The sequence below is a fragment of the Cygnus olor genome, chromosome 14 (genome assembly GCF_009769625.2).
Source record: "Cygnus olor isolate bCygOlo1 chromosome 14, bCygOlo1.pri.v2, whole genome shotgun sequence".
Classification (NCBI taxonomy): domain Eukaryota; kingdom Metazoa; phylum Chordata; class Aves; order Anseriformes; family Anatidae; genus Cygnus; species Cygnus olor.
In genome coordinates, this window is record NC_049182.1 from 4,323,425 (window position 1) to 4,341,740 (window position 18,316).

General features: G+C 36.9%; 1 protein-coding gene across 2 annotated transcripts in view; it reads left to right on the top strand.

Moving 5' to 3' along the window:
- Nucleotides 1-18,316, top strand: part of SPOCK1 (SPARC (osteonectin), cwcv and kazal like domains proteoglycan 1) — a 288,774-nt gene that overhangs the window by 149,353 nt on the left and 121,105 nt on the right. For both annotated transcript variants that reach the window (XM_040573349.1, XM_040573348.1), the window contains one exon: nucleotides 17,436-17,550. In XM_040573349.1, the coding sequence (XP_040429283.1) occupies nucleotides 17,436-17,550 (115 nt within the window). The remainder of the gene's footprint in view (nucleotides 1-17,435; nucleotides 17,551-18,316) is intronic.

Sequence of the window (18,316 nt, forward strand, 5' to 3'; positions counted from 1 at the left end):
TTTCCTAAAGGGGACTGTTCCTGCCATTAAAAACTCTTTGTGTGTGAAACAAGTGCATAAATAAAAAGACAACAGGAGAAAGAATGAATTCGTATTTATGCTGTCAGCATTCAGAGTATTGGAATCATTTCTAATTATTTTTCTTCTATCCACAATTGAAATAACCAACTGACAATGAGCTATTGTATTCAGGAGGTGATCTTATAGATAAAGTCTGCCACTGGGCATGGGGATATGGAGATTCTTCTGCTAGCAGCAGTCTTAAAATCTTCTGAAACAATTTTGACTTCAAGATTAGCTGTTGGAAGGCATATTTCTCTGTCTAGCACATGTTGAAGGTATAGTTACCTAAAAACAACAGCATTTCAAGACAGAGGGAGAAGGAGGTTTGGAAATTGATTTTATATGGAGATTTGGAAAATGTCTCTCCCGCTTCCTGTAGCTGATGTCCACTAAAATAATTGTATTCAAACTTGCGAATATTTGTTAATGCCACATGAATTCTAGTTTGCCTATTAATTCTAATTCTTACACCAGTTGGAACTAGTTCTCTAACTTGATTTTTGTAGGTAATGTAGTGCGGATATAAGTGTTTTCTCTCTCTTTTTTATTTTTTTATTTATTCTGTGAGTGGGTGGGAAATTCTTCCCAAATCCACCAAACTTCGCTATTGCAGGAAATTTTCATGTCCTGATTTTTCTTTTCTCAAGCCCCAGTGCTGTCTGACAGGCACTGTACTATTCATCGCTTGGCTGGCAGTGCAAGACGTAGTATGCTCTGAAATTGCTTCACAGTACATCTCTGCAATAGATCAGCAGGAGCTCTGAGAAGAGGAGTGTAGCCTGCATCTCCTCTAAGATTTACTATGTCACATTCAGGGCCCTATTCACATTTCTCTGAATATACAGGGATCTTTCTTGTATACAGCACAAATAGAATAATCCTCTCTTTAATCCGGTCAATACCAGTCCTTCAAATAGCCAGTAGAGGCCACTCTCCTAGTGACTCAGGTCTTTCTGATATTCAGTTGCATCCAGAAGCTTCCAACTTTTGCAAATAGCATGCAACATACAGTTTTCCTAATTCATAAAGACAGTGAAGCACATTTTAGTGAACAAGTACAGAAGTCACAACCAGAGATATTTTAATTCTCTGCCTAATTCTGCCTTTTGTTCTCCACATTTCCTTGCCTAAGACTGATAAACCTCTTGCCATTTTTCCACAAGCCAGAGTGCAGCTACTGCAATTTCATAAGGTTCTTGAAGGATTACCAAAGAAATTTTAAATCTTTCTGAGGTGGTAATGATGTTAGGCTGTACCTATCTGAACAAGCTACCAACTCTGATAGATAAGTGAAGCATAAAAGCTTAGGTTAAGAAAGTCTCCGTAACTTACATAGTTTAAACAGGGAATCCATAGTACTGCCTACCTGGCTTTTAAGCCTCCAACCTCAGAAGATATGCAGGGACAGGTCCTTCGATTTCAGGTACATGGCTGAGCATACAGCTTCTTTAATAAGTAATAATGGTAAACATACCCCTCTCTGCCTCCCCATCTAAGGAAACTACTTTTAAAATTACCTGAAAAGGCTGAAATGGGGTAGGTTTTCTTCAATGACTCATCAAAAAATGTTTCAAAAGCACTTAGCATTTATGCTTCACATTTAGTCAGCAATACATCAACAAGTTCCATTATTACTTATTAAAGAAGCAGTGTGCTCAGTAAATTGTGTAAGCCTCCTTCTAGATGATTTTTTTTTTCATGGTAGCATCATTAACAATGAAATATTTTTGATAGCATTACGTCAGTAATTTGGGAGCCAACCAAAGTCATCTCATGTTTTCCCCAAAGGATTGTTGCACTATCAGTAGGGTACTTCATCACAGCAATGAGGATGCATCCATCTACATTTAAGTGTCTCTTTCTGTAGATCTCGTTGTCTGAATTCTGTTTCTCATTGGTACAAGCAAATGGGTACTCTGGGGTGCGTTTCCTCTCAAGTTAGCTGTCAAAAAAGAAGTCAGAAGAATGGCTAAGTTTCAGATATCTACAGTGTGGGAATCTAATATGAGGTGGGATGGTTTCCAACCTCGTATGTTTATGACTTGACATTTCTACATCAACATCATTTCCCAACTGGTAGTTGTGAAACACTTGAGAATTTTAGATTTATTTATTTATTTATTTAAATGGAAATGTGAGTGAGTCAGATATAAGTGATCTAAATGTTTTCATTGTTTTAGTCTCAAATGGAGAATCTTACATTTATGTATTTTTCCCTTTGGATTATATAGTTTCTAAGGAAATGTGGAACAGAATGTATTAGGAGACTGTACTCCCTTACGTGAAATAAACACCAAGCACTTCAAATTGTCTTAGTTATTACAAAAAATGCTTCAGCTTGAAAGTGTGCTATTGAAATGGCAGTTCCCATCACCATCAGCAGCCCCTGCAGAGAAAAGCTGTGGGTATTCCCTTTCCACACAACAGATTTTCCGAAGCAGGTGTTCAGCCAGCCACCTGGAATAAGAGTTTGAATCAGATTCACAGATAACTTGTCCCAGTTTTGGGGTAAGTTTGTTATGTATTCATCATCACTTAAAATACTGTCCTTGATATTTATTATCTTTTAATTAAGTGTATCATCAATGTAACAGTTTAGAACCTTGAATGCCAAATCCTGGCATCTTGGAATTGCTGCCTAGTGCCGTATTTTCATGTACAGAATTCATGTACCATGGGGCAGGTGATGGGGGACTGAAAATAGGGGACTACAGGCAAGGGAAGTTGCTGAGATGAAACTTGCACTTGTATCAAGATCACATGGATGTGCAATGCCACTGAATCCAAGCTTGTTGACCAGCTGTTCTTGATACACTTCATCAATTTTCAGAATAATAAATGCAAGGTATACTTGTCAGCCCTATTTTATAGATAAGGTACCAGAATACAATTCTAATTCTTCGGTACATTCAAAATCCTATCACATGAGCTCAACAGCAATCTCTGCAATCTCTGGATGTATTCACATGATCTTAAGATACTTATTTAGTCCATTTGAAGTTACTGTTTGTAGATAAAACATACCAGCCCTCAGCTGAAACAGGTTACAGGATAGTGTGCTGCTTGTAGTCTAATACAGTGCAAAATGATTCATTCAGTTGTCAGGAAGCGGCAAGGACATTTTTTTTTTCTTCTGGGTAGTGGACAGATGATGCTTTTGATTTCTAAGTGATTTGTAAGAGGTATTGTGGATTATAGATTTCATTGGAATGATGTATTTAGTTAGGCCAGAATTTAATTTTTATCCCACAGTCCCACAGTTAAGATCTTAATGAGCTATAGATGTTGGTTCTTGCCTCTGTGCTATTTGCAGGCTCATCTAGGAAATGTAGTCTCAATTATAATTGTTCCCTCTTGGCAGAGTATTTGGTTGGTGGCTAATTAATGAAATTCCACCCATCTCCCACCCCCCGCTGCCAAAATAAACATTAGCAGCATATCCCAGGTCAATACTTCAAGGCAGTACTGATAAGATAAGATGTCAAGTTATAATAAAATAAGATCATGTTGGTAAGTAAATGTAACACATGCTTAATCCAGCAGGAAAAATTATGGAACAACTAGATTTTCAGTAACTTAATGGTATTTTGCATCCTCTGAGTCATTTCAAGTGAAATGAGCAAGTCTTTCTTCAAAGATAAGAGCGTAGCCTAGGGGTGAGTTAAGTGCTGGCTGTGAGCTGAATTAACAAATGGGATCTGGGCTAAACTTTAGTTGGGAAGATTAGGATTATTTTATGTCAACAAGTAGACAATCTGTGATTAAAGCATCAAAACATAGTGGCATGTTGAAACAGAGCATTTCTGTAGTACTTCACTTGCATTTGAAACTCTTGAGTAATGCATGTGCTAGAGATACTGTTGGGGCCAGTTGGTCCAGAGAAGATGCAACACTCCAGAAGAATTTCTGGTACTTTTGTCTTTTGGAACTTCTGTCTCATTCATCCCCAAAGGCACTAGCTCATTGGTATTTTTTTTTAACTTCTTTTTTGTTTGTTTGTTTCTTTTTTTTTTTCAACTGAATGATGCACCGTTAGCAATGCATGGGGCCTTCTGATCTTCACATCACATTAAGCATTACTTGGGGGCTGTTTAAGTAGGTGTTCTCTGCTAAAGATTTGCCTCAGGAGTTTGTGTAGCTCCTACAAGAAGAGCACATATCTTTGTTTCAGAGTCAACACAGGCTATCACACTGGTTGATGTATACGCACATTCTGCTTCGTTAACTATTCCACGTTTGTTTTCATTTCTTGCCAGCTCTCTTAAGCCAGATCCTCAGTGTAACTCTATCAAGGCCTGTATCAGTTTCAGTTGGAAGACAGATGGCCTCGTGCCCTATTCCTTTTCTGCGATGTACAAATCATATCTGAAATACTTTTTTCAAATGTTACCAAAATACTGACTGCACTCTTGCCTTTCTAATACAAGGGAATATATACATATATTATTTCTTTGCATTGAACTTGAAAAAATCATGGTGCTGGAGAGGAAACAACTAGACATGGGAGTGTGGGCATAGCCTGAGACATCATTAATGGGCAGCAATAATCCATTTAGGACTTTCTATCTGTTCCCACTAAATCTGAGCCTGTATTCTGTGTTTGTATGTTCTTAAGGTATGACCGAGGACAGTTGCTAATAGGCACACTTAATCTCAAAGGAATGGTAAAAGGAGTCTAGAAGCTTTTAAATGTTGATGGATGATATAACTCTAATTAAGTGTGTTATCTAATCTAATAAAATGGCTTCCACTTTATCTTCTTCTTACATAGGGCCAAAAGCTTCTGTTTTGAAAAACAGTGTGATCAGTTGTGGTTTTCACCATCTCTGATCCCAGCTGCAGAAAGATATGGGATCATTTCTGTATTTCCGCATTTGCGTATACATCGCATGGCAAATACACATGTACAATTGTAGCATTGGACAAATTTTAACATCATTTTAAAGTTATATGCATTAACTAGATGTTGGTAGTTATGCAATGCCTTTAAGATTACTTCCTACATTGCTTGCATATATGTTCTATATGAATGCACATTGTCATCTTTACGTTAATTTGGATTAATAAATAGCCTACGCATGCAACAAATCCACTATTCTTTATTAGCTAATTATCTGTTGTAAGTCCCAGCATTCAGCACTTTAAGTGAATAAGTAGATGTGAATTATTCATTACATGGAAACTGCTGTAATGGGTAAGAACGAAAGATTCTAGTTATTCCAGTATCTTTCTGACAGCACTTTTAAGTATGAGCATCAAAGACAGAGGAACATAACAGCAGATAGAGATAGGGTCATGAGCCTATATTGTCCCTTATGTTTGACTTCCATTTTCTCTTCCAGAACATACTGAGAATGGTAATATGTATTGCCAAGCAATCAATTTTAGCATGGTCGCAAGAATGTTTGTGTCTGCTGTTGTATTTCTGTTGGTTTCTTTTTAGTTTGTGATTTTTTCCCCCAAAAAAAATATGTCAGCAATAAAGTGGAAATATCTTAATCCTGCAAGTGACCAAGGCTGCTGTTTAGGTAAGCCTCCAGTTGTCCTGCCTTCATAGCAGTCCTATTTAAAAACAAAATGTGAAATCCTGATCCTAAAGAGAGCAAAGCTTCCACTGGTCTCTGTATCTCCTCATTAAAGCAGAAGCATCTGTAAGAATATGGCCATTTTTAAATTTGCAAGTTCTCTGGTACAGGCGCTTAGTTCTTCACGTACAGGTAATGGCTCTTCGAGGTTGTTGACATTTCTATGGCATTTTTAAGGCTACCGGTTAATGCCATCAGAGTAAGCTGTAGGTAAACAGCATTTCAGAGGATCAGCACTCTGGGATTTTAAGCATGAAGAAAACTTATTTGAGGTTACTTACAGAAAATAGAGACTACATGATCATTTTATTTCACTACGAAATTATGACAGTCAGCTGCCAGTAAAAACGCAGTCTTCTGTATTTGCAGTTATAAGCCGGCCAAGCTTCCTCTTCAGCTGCATGTAAGTAGTGAGGGTCAGTAAAGCCACTCTAGCCTCAGCCTTTCAGCTTTGTCCTGTTTCATTATAAAACCAAATGATCCAGAAATCCACCTGAAAATGTAGTTAAGTGATGTGAAATTTAGACACACTAACGAATTACCTGTGGCTGAATTTCAAATCAACCTGTAGCCTGAGAAACAGCTAAATTAATTATCTTGATGCAAAACTCCATAGAGGAGCTACTGAGACAGTCTACTCACAGGAGGAAAGAAGGATCTTTCTTCTGAAGGATCTTTCTTCTGAAACAATGGTATTGGCACTTTGATGCCGTATTGTTTTGAAGTGTTTGCCAAGCCCTTAAGAAATTTGTTTCTGTGTATTCACATCAGTGCACAGCCATCCGCCTTTAGCAAATACTGAGAGCCCATAGTGAAGGCTGCACACATACTAATGACCATGTCTCATATAGATTCTTCTGTGTTTAAAGAAGCCTATTGTGCCTAATAAATATCTTGACTGTTGTTGACTGTTCAGCTCATATTAAAAGCCCTTATATTGTAGCCTTGCTTTAGAGAAAAAAAAAACATATATATATATATATATATATATCAAGATTTGTGGGCCATTTGAAAACCTGTAGGGCATGAAATTGATACTATATGAGGAAGAAGGAAAGGAATTCCCTCATTAGGACTTGCACATTAGTACAAAGGCAGTTGCTGTAGAATCAGAGTTCTCATGGTATATCCTCATAGCTCATTTATACCAGACATGCACATGCAGTAATGCATTCAGATACTGATATTTTCTTTCATTATGTTTTTGAAAGTCTTCACGTTTTTGTATGCATGTGTATTTTCTATGAAAGAGCAAAGGACAATTATGTTAGTTGAATTAAATACCCCGAGCTGAAACATCAACTCCCTGCTTCCAAGTTTAACATAATGGTTCTCAAGCATTATGGGCAGAATCACTTATTTTTTCTCCTGTGTTGTTCATGTTCAGGTTGTCTGCACTCTGCTCTGGTGTGACTTAGAGTGGTTGAAAAATCTGGGTTAGGTTTTCTTGCAGCAACTCTGTCTTGGAAAGTATTAAGAAATCATCTGGAAAAACAAAACTTAACTTGCCCAAATTATAAATACAAATTCAGTCATCATGATAGATTTTATCTGGACAGATTTTAATGTTTGACTGTCATAAAATCAAGCTAAAATCCTTTTCCAATTCACTGTCAGCCCAAGTAACACTGGGGGTATTGCAAACTCCACAGGGGAGGGAGGAAGAATCAGACGGGCAGAAATGTTCCCTCATTGTCATTCTGTCTTACTGTACAGCTTTCTCAGCCCACTTTTTGCTGCAGAGAAAACCTCTTTGTAGTGATGCACCCTTATTAAAATCTCAATTTGCTGGTTAAAAGCAAATAGGAATATATTCGTCAGAAGAAGCAGTGGGATGGATAAATTGAACTGAAACACAGCTCCCTTAACATCACAGCACATTTATATATATGGAACTGTTTGGGTTTTCTTTTTTTTCTTTTTTTTTTCCCCTGAATATGAAGGTCATAGTTACTCTGTTGCTGTCTTCTGACTGTCATTTTTCAACAAGGATCTTCCTTGAGACTGAAAAGCATCTGGTATTGTTTGGTTTTCCTTCCATTCTGAGATCCACTGCTTATCCTCTTGGGTTTTCTGTATTTACTGGGAATGGTGAAGCCTAGAAGGGGATAGTGTTTGCTGGTAACATTTACATCTTTTCAGATCAGGACGGAATTAATTAATTTAGAATTATAGTGATAGTTCCTGCTAGTGTCCTCCCCCATCTCCCATCCCCAAACCACTGTAACATTATTTCTTGCTCTTCATAATACACTATCTCAAATTTGGGGCAATGCCTCCAGATAGGTTTACAGATAGATCAGACAAATTGACTCTGGAAATATATTATATATTCCCTGTAAAGAAGTAAAACCCAGTTCACAATGCCTAGTTTACTTTATGTGCAAATTATTCAAGGTTACTGATATACATGGTTCCTTTTTATTAGAATTTTATGTTTTATCTTTGTTCTAATAAAAAGTAACATGTACATTGGGAACCCTGAATAATTCAGTGTTACTTCATAACTCAGGAGGCTTGCTCTTTTTGATGGCATTTCTTGCCTAGATGTTCCAGAAAGCAAGCAATTCTCTTATGAACAGTTGTTCTTCTGTTGTAGAAGTATATTTTCGCTACCATGCTGAGTGCAAAGTTACAGAATTTGCTGTTGTATTGCCCGAGGCAACCTGGGCTCTTTTTCAGTGGGAAAAGGACAAAACAACATTTTAGTTGTTCCAGACAGTTACTCAAGTGTCCACAAGCAACTGCTCAAACTTTAATTCTTCATAAAGGATCTTTCTTCAGAATTATTTTAGTAAGTATTAGGCAAAGGAAATAGCATTTCTTTTTTATCAGATGATGTCTTCATCAATGTGTAGTTGTTCAGAAACATAAAGAAAAAACAGTAGAAACAACACAATGGTTTGAGTTTTCTTATTTTTTGCCGTCTGCACATGTTGTTCTGCTGGGATGTACAAGTCCTTTAACTTCATATTTTAGATTACTGTCCTACCACGAGATACTTCTAAATTGCAATTCTAATGCTCTACCTTGAGACCACTTTCCGTCTTCCAGCCCATTTGACTATGTGCTTTTCCTTTCCTTCCTAAATAAATTAGCTGCTTATTTTACCCTTTCATTTCATTCTGTGCACAAAAGTAACCAATCTCCTACTGTATAGAAACTTTCAGTCTCAAAACTTCTGCCTTTGGCACAGTTGCAGCTATTGCTGGTCAATTCCAGCCGTGTGAGGTTAATTTTTCTAAATGGTTTTGTAGTTGATGAATTTTTGTCTTTATTTGTTTCACATTAGAGCTTCTCTCTTGCACTGTAGAGTGAGCAATGGTATTAGATATTCAGTGATTTTTGCACAAATTGTTTCCATTAAACTCATGGTAGGTGAAGGAATTTCTTTGCTGTATTTATATTGACTGTATTTTAGAACCGTCCAGGATAGGTGTTTGTCCTTTCATTTATTTTCCATCCTATCCTCTTCTGGATATCACTTTTATGACTAACTGATTATCCACAGAGGAGCTTGATCTTTTCCTGCTTAGTTAATCCCTCTCAAAAGCAATAAAAATAACATTAGGCACCAATCTATGAAGTTAGGCAGCCCCTAGATAATTCGCACTTCTGTATTTTTTGTGGTACAGATTTCTCGGTTATTGCACAAACCACACATAGTAGCAGCAGCAGTACTTGTTCTGCAGGCTTTTTGTTTGTTTGTTTGCTTCATGTCTCGTGGTTAAAATCCCTATAACATTCTAATTCTAGTGTTTTTTTTCTGACAATAATTTCTTTACTTCTAAACTTGTAAGTCTGTGATTTTTCTATTTTTATCCCTAATCCAGGGGTGTTCTGCAGAATGGTGCCCATCTTGCAAGGTTTTCCACTTGTGGTATCAGGTTGACAGGGACTACTTTCATGTAATAGGACTGAAAATGCTTTTTTCCATAATGAAATCAATCTGTCAAATCTCTTATTTTTGTGTTTGTTTTGCTCAGTGCACACTAAAACTAATGTAATATGGAAACAAATCTTCCTCTGTTGATGTAGAAATGATGCTTTGCTCATGTTTCCATGGAGACCATCAGGCTGTCATAAATGAACATGAAACAGCTCTTAGCTCTGCACAATTCGGCTGTTTTAAAATCATTACATTACAAGTCAGTCATATTCTGTGATGCCTTACAAGAGTCTGAGGATGATTTTAAAGACAGGTGGTATTACTATCCCCATTTTAAATGCTGGAAAAGAGAGGGAGACACAGAGTGTCCAACTCATTTATCCCAGGTCATGAAAAAGGCAACGATAGCACCAAGAGCACAACATGAGGGTGTCCTTTCCTTCTTGCACCACTGACTAGGACAGCCACGGCACATTAGCTCATGTCCTAAGAACAAGAGTAAAGTTGGCAGTTCTTCCACGGCACGCTGTTTGAAGGAATGCTATCTGTGATGTACCTTATAAACACAAAATGAGCTCCTGCAGGTTGTACTCAATAGTTGATAATGTTTGGGGCCAAATTCTGTTGCACTTGTCTTAGCAAATAACCAAAGGAACTCAGTGGAACAAGTGGAGTTTTTCTCTTTTCCAAGGCTGATCCTCTTATCTAGTTCAATGTTTAAATACAAGTATGTGGAGATATCCAGGGTGCCTGGCCAGGACCTGCTGTACGTGCACTACACTGATGTTCAGTCTGCCAGCCAACAGCAACCTCAGCAGCCCTTCAGAGAATTCATATCCAGAATTCCTGTTGTGTGTCTCACTCTCTATAATGCTGTGTTAGAAATTAATTGTAATTATGCCTACCAAAATACTGATTCATAAAATCAATAATTTGGTCCTTATTTTCTTCCTGTTTCTTGATGGAATCAGTACTAACCATCATATAATTTTACTTTTGCATTACCTCTAAAAATATATAAGAATTAACATACGTTAGTCATGTTTTCAAATGAGATTTAATGACATAAAATATCTCCTGAAGAATGATAAAATTTGATTGGTAGGAGATTTTTCTCTAAGAACACAGCAGTTCTATATCTATATCCAAGAGGTATTTATTTCAATTAAATTTGGAGTTGTTTTTTTTTCCTACTCATATAGTTCAAAGAATTGCAAAGCATTATAGTTTTTAATGAAAGTTGTAAGAAGGTTCAGTATCTCAGAAACTAGCTATCTGAATTAAGTCTTGGTAATTTTTTCCCATTGTATTATTGCTTCAGTTAAAGCATAAATTACAACTGCTTCAGAACTGTTAAAGGACTTTTTCATGAAATACGATGCAACTCATCAAGCAAATCCAAATATTTATATTCATCTGAAATGGGAGAGGTGTATCTTTAATTATGCATTAATAATTCAAAATATTATTTTCAGAAGAAGCTATAAACTGTTCTATTTTCATTTGGCCTTGGACTAAAATAATTTGTATTAAACGAAATCCCACTGAATAAATGATTTACTCCAGTGTAACTGAAAGCAGAAATGGTCTAGGTCAGTTTGTGAAATGAATTATATCTGACGTTTCAGAGTTACTGCAGGACTGTCAACTACACGTGTTCAAAAATCTCAAGGTTATTTTAAATACGCTTTTTTTTCTTAATAATGATTTGAAGTTTTGCATGGTTTTGATTTTTTTTATTTTTTTTTTAATCTTCAACTGTGTCCTCCCTGCAAGGCAGAAGCAGAGGTTTTCTCCTGTTCTACCAACTACAGATGAGAACAATCTTTTGAAGCTCCGCACTGCCATCCAAGGAAGCTTGACACTGGATCATCCCAGGGGGTTAGGGGACTCCAAGACAAAAGCCATAGATCTGCTCTCATTAAACTTATGCCAAAGCCCTGTGAGTCCCTGAGAATGGGGTTGTTTTTGTACCCTCACTACTTCCTCGAATTAATGATCGAATGACCAATGTCCTTCTGTCTTTGCTTTTTTTAGGTCTGTTTGGCCTTCATCTTACCACTTTGTGCAGAAACATGCTCTCAGCTATGACTCACACAAGCACAAATTATCATATAGTGAAAGTGCTTGGAATTTAGACAAACATTATGGCACTGATGACAGATTATACTTTATTAAACCAGTGTGAGTGGTCTGTGCTTGCATGTCAGTGGAAGCTCTGCCTTTGAGGCAGGAGAGATGTTTGTGAAAAGTGCACCTGATGCTACTGGAAAACAGAGCAAATATGTAGATAGTTTTGACAGATTTTTTTTTTTTTTCCAGTGGATATTTGTATGTGTGTTTGTTTCAGATTCCAAAGAAGGTATTAAAAAGATAAATGCATTAGCTAAACATACCTAAGTATGTGAAACATTAAAAACTTGTCCCAAAGTAGGAAAATATTTGAGATACATTTGCAGTATAGTGAGATATAAATCATAACTATTCATTGCCAGAAATCAAAGTAGGAGCTTCTCTTTTATGACTCTCTGGAAAATCAGCTTTGGTCTTGTACATGTCTCTTTACTAGTTGCTAACCAAATACCTGCGTTGATGGTTGTGAATGATAATCACATCCACCAGTGGGAGTTTATTTCCATGCTTAAAGCCCTATCTTTTTTTTCTTTTCTTCACATATTGTCACTGCATCAGATTTCTGTATATTTGTCAAGGAAATTTGTACTACTCAGGTTCTTAACTTTGCGTTGGAAAAGAAATCTGTAGAATCCTTTAAAGCATCTTTTGCCCTGCACGGCCCTCAGCAATGTCAAAAGAAATTACATGTCAGGATAAGAAATGATTTTGAAAGTGCCTGTAAAAATGAAAAAAATGATGTTTTTTGTCCACTATACCAACATCTTCAGCCACTCTAATGTTAGGGTACTCTAAATCAAAACTATACAAAAGTACTAGGCAGAGATGGAATAAATGCTGACAGTTTGAGATGTTATTGTTTAACTGCCTAGAGAAATTGCATTTAGTGAAAATAATTCACATACATGTTTGAAACATTCAGGCCTGTGGTAATTAATTTTCAGCAGAATTGATTTCTGTATGCAAATTGCTCTGAGTAATTACATGGAAAGAAAGCAGAGAAAGCATGCAAGAGAGAAAGAGAGACTTCCATATCTGAGCCTGTTAATCGAAGACATGTTCTCGCCTAGACTAGGGGGAGGGTTAACACCAGTTTTCTCTCTAATGAAGCGAAATGATTTATGCCAAGATTTGCAGAAATGGAATAAAAACCATTGGAAATTACTTGTAATTGACGGGGGGGTAGGAAGGGATCATAATCTATTATTAAATACCGTTTTTTAAACCTGAACTATTAACAGTACTGAGAACAAATGTTAGAACCAACTCCAATAAACAAGACAGTCTTAACCATTCGATGTAGTCACATACCAACCTGTAAAACAGGAAAATATTTATTTTCGTAAGGTTATCATTAGAAACCTTCTGAATGGCTCTAGAAGTCTGGAAGTCAATCACAGCCTTACTTAGCTGTTTTGCTTATAGAAGGGTGGTAGGGCAATCCCATTGCACTTGTATTAAGTTCCACTGCCAATGTAACCTCAGCATGGGGCTGGTTGAAGTCCACCTCTATAACACTGAAAACCATAGCATGTTCACAGGAAAGCTGAGCACCTTTCACCTGAGTGCTCTTTAAGATAATATATGTGTGGCCATATTCATGTTAAGGAAAAAAAAGCACAAATTCAGCTACTTTAAAGCTGAATAGAAGCTCTAATGCAGGGGGGAAATCTATGGTTTACTTCAAACAGCTGAAACGTTAAAACCAAAACTGCTTTTAGCCATATGTTAGCCATCACATGTTGAAAACATGCTGTTTTTCTAGCAAAAAAAAAAACAAGGGCAAAGGTTGTAGAGATTTTTATTAATACATGCTTAAGCTGGCTGCATGGTTTCTTACACGTTTGCTCTACGACCGCTTTCATGAAGCACATAGTAATTCCTGCAAGTCACTTCTTGGCTGCTTTGATCACGCATTCCCTTTGGCTGTCACCATGTTACAAGCGGAGACAAGATGCCAGTTTGAAACGTTGCCTCTTAGATCTGAAGTGTGACGCTCGCTGCCATTTGAGCTTTTCACTGGGTGGGAAGGAAGCTGGGTGAGGAGTCAGCCTTCCTCCCCTGCCCAGAGCAGCCTTCACAGCTTTCTCACTGCCAGGCTCTAGCTGCTGCTTGTACAGCCAGGATCTGTGCCTCCCTTCCAATGCTTGTTTGTAGATTATTGCCGGAATCTAGTGCTACATAATAATATTGGCATACACACCTATAATTAACACATCATTTAAGTGAGAGACTTAGTTTTAATATCAATCTCTTTTGCCTTAAAATATGCACTAGGATCCCTGCATTGAAGACGGCAGGTCCCATTTTCCAGTTCATCATACCTTTCTCAACAGATGTTCTTCTTTTCTCATATAGTCAAAATGGTTTAAAGGGGATTGCATAAATGCAACTGCTGTTGACATTTCATTATGCAGAAGTATTTTTGTCATTGAGTGATCATAATACTTATTGTCAGGCAATTTCGGGGAGAAAAAAAAAGCACAATATTTACATAATGCCATTTCTTTTCGATTGTAGTTTGTTTCAGCTCTGCTAAACAGCTAAGCTTGAAATTACTCTCTTCCCCCAAACAAATGGTCATAAAAACAAAATCAAGCTCATAAATCTTGCTGTGAACTAGTTGTACAGTTTCTGCAGGATTGCACATCCATTGCTGTAACACACTGAAAGTATGTATTTGTTATCACCCTTTTAAAGTCAAATGTGTGAAAAATAAATTTATTCTTGCGATTGACACATGACCCACAGCAACAGCACAACCTTATACAGCAGCTTTTCCCTGTACCGCCCTTGTTTGAACTAAGGAGTTCCCTCCAAGTCATAAGTCTTCTTTTATAGTGGTAATATATAAAAACATGAAACGTAATAGAAAAGTATCTCAAACAACGTTGTTAGGTCTTTGTCCAATGCTGATTTATATCACTAACTCACAGCCTCTGGTGAAGGGTACATGGAGGGGAGAGAAAACTGTGCACAGTTCATAGGCAAACGTTCTCTGGTCTCCTTTGTGGAAAGAGCAAGGGAAGGGATTTGGGATGCAACTGGTGTCTGGAGTCCTTTCGGTATTGGAAAAAGCTGCCAACATACCATGTGGAGGTTGTTGATGATCTGATGCAATCGATCATGTTTATTGTTTCCCAATTGTTCTAATATGTCTATGAGCGAACCACAGGAGATTTATAGTTTTAATAGGAAACTCAGGTTGCTATGTGTTTTTAAAAAAAAAGGAATGCAAATCTTCTGCCTCTGAATAATAGCAATTCTGATTCTACATCTGCATCTTGTATAAATGGCCTGGGATAGGTTTTGGGTCACTGTGTACAGACGAAAGCCTTTCCCTTTTGCCGTGCAATGAGCTGACCTATAAAGCTAACAGACCAAGAGGGTACAATTTCCTGCAAATTGCAGTAACCATTGAAGCAGAAACTTTAGCCATTCTAAACATTTCTTCACTTGTGCTCTTCCAGACAGGAAGAAACTTCAGAGTTCAGGATACTGGGACAGTTAGCTAGAAAACAAATGTCAGTAGCAGAAGCATCTCAGTGAGGAACAGTAAGACTTTTGAGCCAAGATAAATAAGCCAGGAATTTTCACGGAATGAAAAACTTCTGAAAATGTTCATACTGAGAGACATGTAGTATTATATTTCCCTGTATTTCAGCCAGCCATCTCCTGGGATGGATATATTTAAGAAATATTTAAGAAATTGTTTCTTTTTTAAAGTTCTCTCCATAGAGCTTGTATTACTAAGCAGTAGAGCAGCCTTCCAAACTTACTTAAAATGTTGAAAAACTTTGCAGGCATATAAATCCCTTTTTTGACCTTTTGTGTTCAGATAGATCGCATACTGGAAAAAAAAATCAAGAAGTAATAATCCAGATTGTGGGTTTTTTTTGCTGTCTTCTGGCAAAGCCCGCAGCTTTGCTTGTATTTAACAAACTTCCTCCTACTATCTTGAACCAGCTGTTTGTAATGAATAATTAATTACACTTCTATAGTTTGTTCCATTTAAGGATCTTTATGAGTTTTTCCACCATGAATGAAATAATTTACACTACACACAAGTGCTTAAATGCTTTATTTATTATTATTGCCGGTATTATTATTCTTTTCAAGTTTCAGAAGTAAGACACTGAGGTAGAGAATCTTTGAGGCCTGGTTTAAAAGGAAATAGCTACTGGAATTTCTAACCATATCCTGTCACATTCCTGTGCTTCATACTGTTGACCATTCGACAATACTTGTCTTTTTGAACAGGCCATTTCTTGCAAATATTTCAAAGGTTTTTTTTGTTTGTTTTTTTTTTTTTTTGTTGTTGTTTTTTAACAATAATATATTGCGTGGTGCTTTTTCAGAATATACATACTTCAGGAGTGTATGCATTTTTGTTGCCTTAGAAGGCCTAAGGAGTTCAAGAAATTGATATAATTCTTCAATTAGAGAAAAATTTAGTATGAAAAAATTCTTATTCTCTTATTTATGCCAAACTTTATTTGACTTTCAAAACTGAGTATAACCATACCTATCCTATCACACCATGGGCATTGCTTGTAGGACATTCAAACATCCTGGCAGAGTTTTGTTGAAAAATTCATGTGCACCAGTGATGCACAACTGCCCATCATAAACGTGTAATGGGTGTTTATGTGGTAAAATCTTGTAGCTCTGGCTGCTTAAACCAACACAGAACAGCTGCAACACTTCAGCACTGCAGGAAAAAGAGACGAATCCCATGCTTATTGGAAGTACATTTACTGTCACATAAAGAAATTTGGTGCTTAGCAAACTGAAACTTCTTGTACTTTAAATAGTATCCTTTAAAAGTTTCCCTTTTCATTTGGTAAAAGTGAGAAGTTCAGTTACCATAATTTGCAGTAAGATCTTTACACGGTCCCAAAAATTAATCAAAGAGTTGCCCAATTCTAAAAATTGCCCGTATGTGGGGAGGAAGGGGGAAGGTAAAACAGGGGATTTAAGGACAGCTTAAAGAGGAACAGAAATTCAAATCTGTGGCAAAATAATATTTAAAAAAAAAAAAAAAAAAACTTATCTAAAAATCAATGTTAAACAAAGGTGAAAATTCTATTTATGGCTGTAACTTCACTTCTGAGTATTCACATAACCATTTTTGAGTATTTGTAATTCATCCTGGCAGATATGTCTTATTGCTGATCTTTAGAAGCATCCTTTTGTTAGAGAATAAATTTAGATAGATAGACTTTCAAATAGAACTTGATTGCAGAAAAGTATTTATAAGAGATTTTCTCTGGTGGGATCAGTGCTCTAATTGGAGTGATATCCAGCATAGCACTGTATCACTCCTCTTTTTTCATTTGAAAGATTACCAAATCACCACTTATTTAAGGAATTAGTCTGTAGAAACTTGGCAGGAGCAGCTAGTCTTGCACATAGGCAGGACAACAAATGTGTCTGCTTCTATAGGGACCAAGAGGCTGCTCCGGAGGCTGTTCCAGTGCCTAGAGCACCAGCACTTCTTCCTAACATAAAATGTCTAATATTAATTTGAATGCCAAGCTAGACTCAGAACACTGTTCAGTAATAAGAATCTTTAAGCACTACATCTACCCTTCTACTTAAACATCTCTAACTCGCAGTCTGCAAACAATGGCACATACCGCAAAGTGGCAAAGTATTTATTCATGCAGATATGGGAATATTCGTTCCAACCACTTGTCCAGTCAGACATGAGATAACTTCATATGCATATCTAACTTTCTTTTTTGTTGTTTGTTTTTTTATAGCTCTTGATCCATCCAAAGATCCGTGTCTGAAGGTGAAGTGCAGCCCCCATAAAGTGTGTGTCACTCATGACTATGAAACTGCTATTTGTGTAAGCCGCAAGCAGCTGGTACACAGGTAAGGAAACTTTGTTATTTTAGGGTTTTGTGACTTCGTAAGTCAAGACCCAGAATAAAACTGAAGCAGTAAGTCCTTCCATCTTGCCAACAACTGTCAAACAAAATCTGTACTGCTGTAATGGGCAACTGTGCTTGGTGTGTCTGTGTTTTAAGAAAAATATGTTTTGTTGCTTTTAGTACATTTGAGTAAATAATTTAGGAACTTTCTTCCAATGTCTTTCCCTGTTCAGTAGGGAAGCAAAAATTTGCCCGGAACAACTCACATCCCTAAGTGTCATTGTCAGCTAAGGTTGTACTTCCGTAAGTCTTTGAGCCAAACTAAATTCAGGATGATTTGATTCCCCTGTGCCAGTACTACATCTTCTCTTACCATACCACTACTTGGCTGAGGAAGTTAATCCAGTGGAAATGGAGATAGATATATATATATATATATCCTTTGATTTATAATACAAAATTAATGGTGTAATGTGCATGAGGCAGTACATTTAATCTTCAGTTTTCAGTGTGGAATGAACCCTGGAAGGAGTTTAGGGGTATGGCTATGTGCAATGCTTACATTGTAATGACATTTTTTGGCATTATGTAGCTTACGTTTTCAAGTTGGGATAGATTTAAAGCACCTGCATTGTATGGTAGTCTTCATGATATATAGATATAGATGTTGAGCCAAATGCTTTCTGAGCTATTTTCAGTATTTGATGTCCCAGAAGAGATCAAAATGGTAGAGTAATGGTACAGAGGAGGAGCTGAAAATCCCTCTT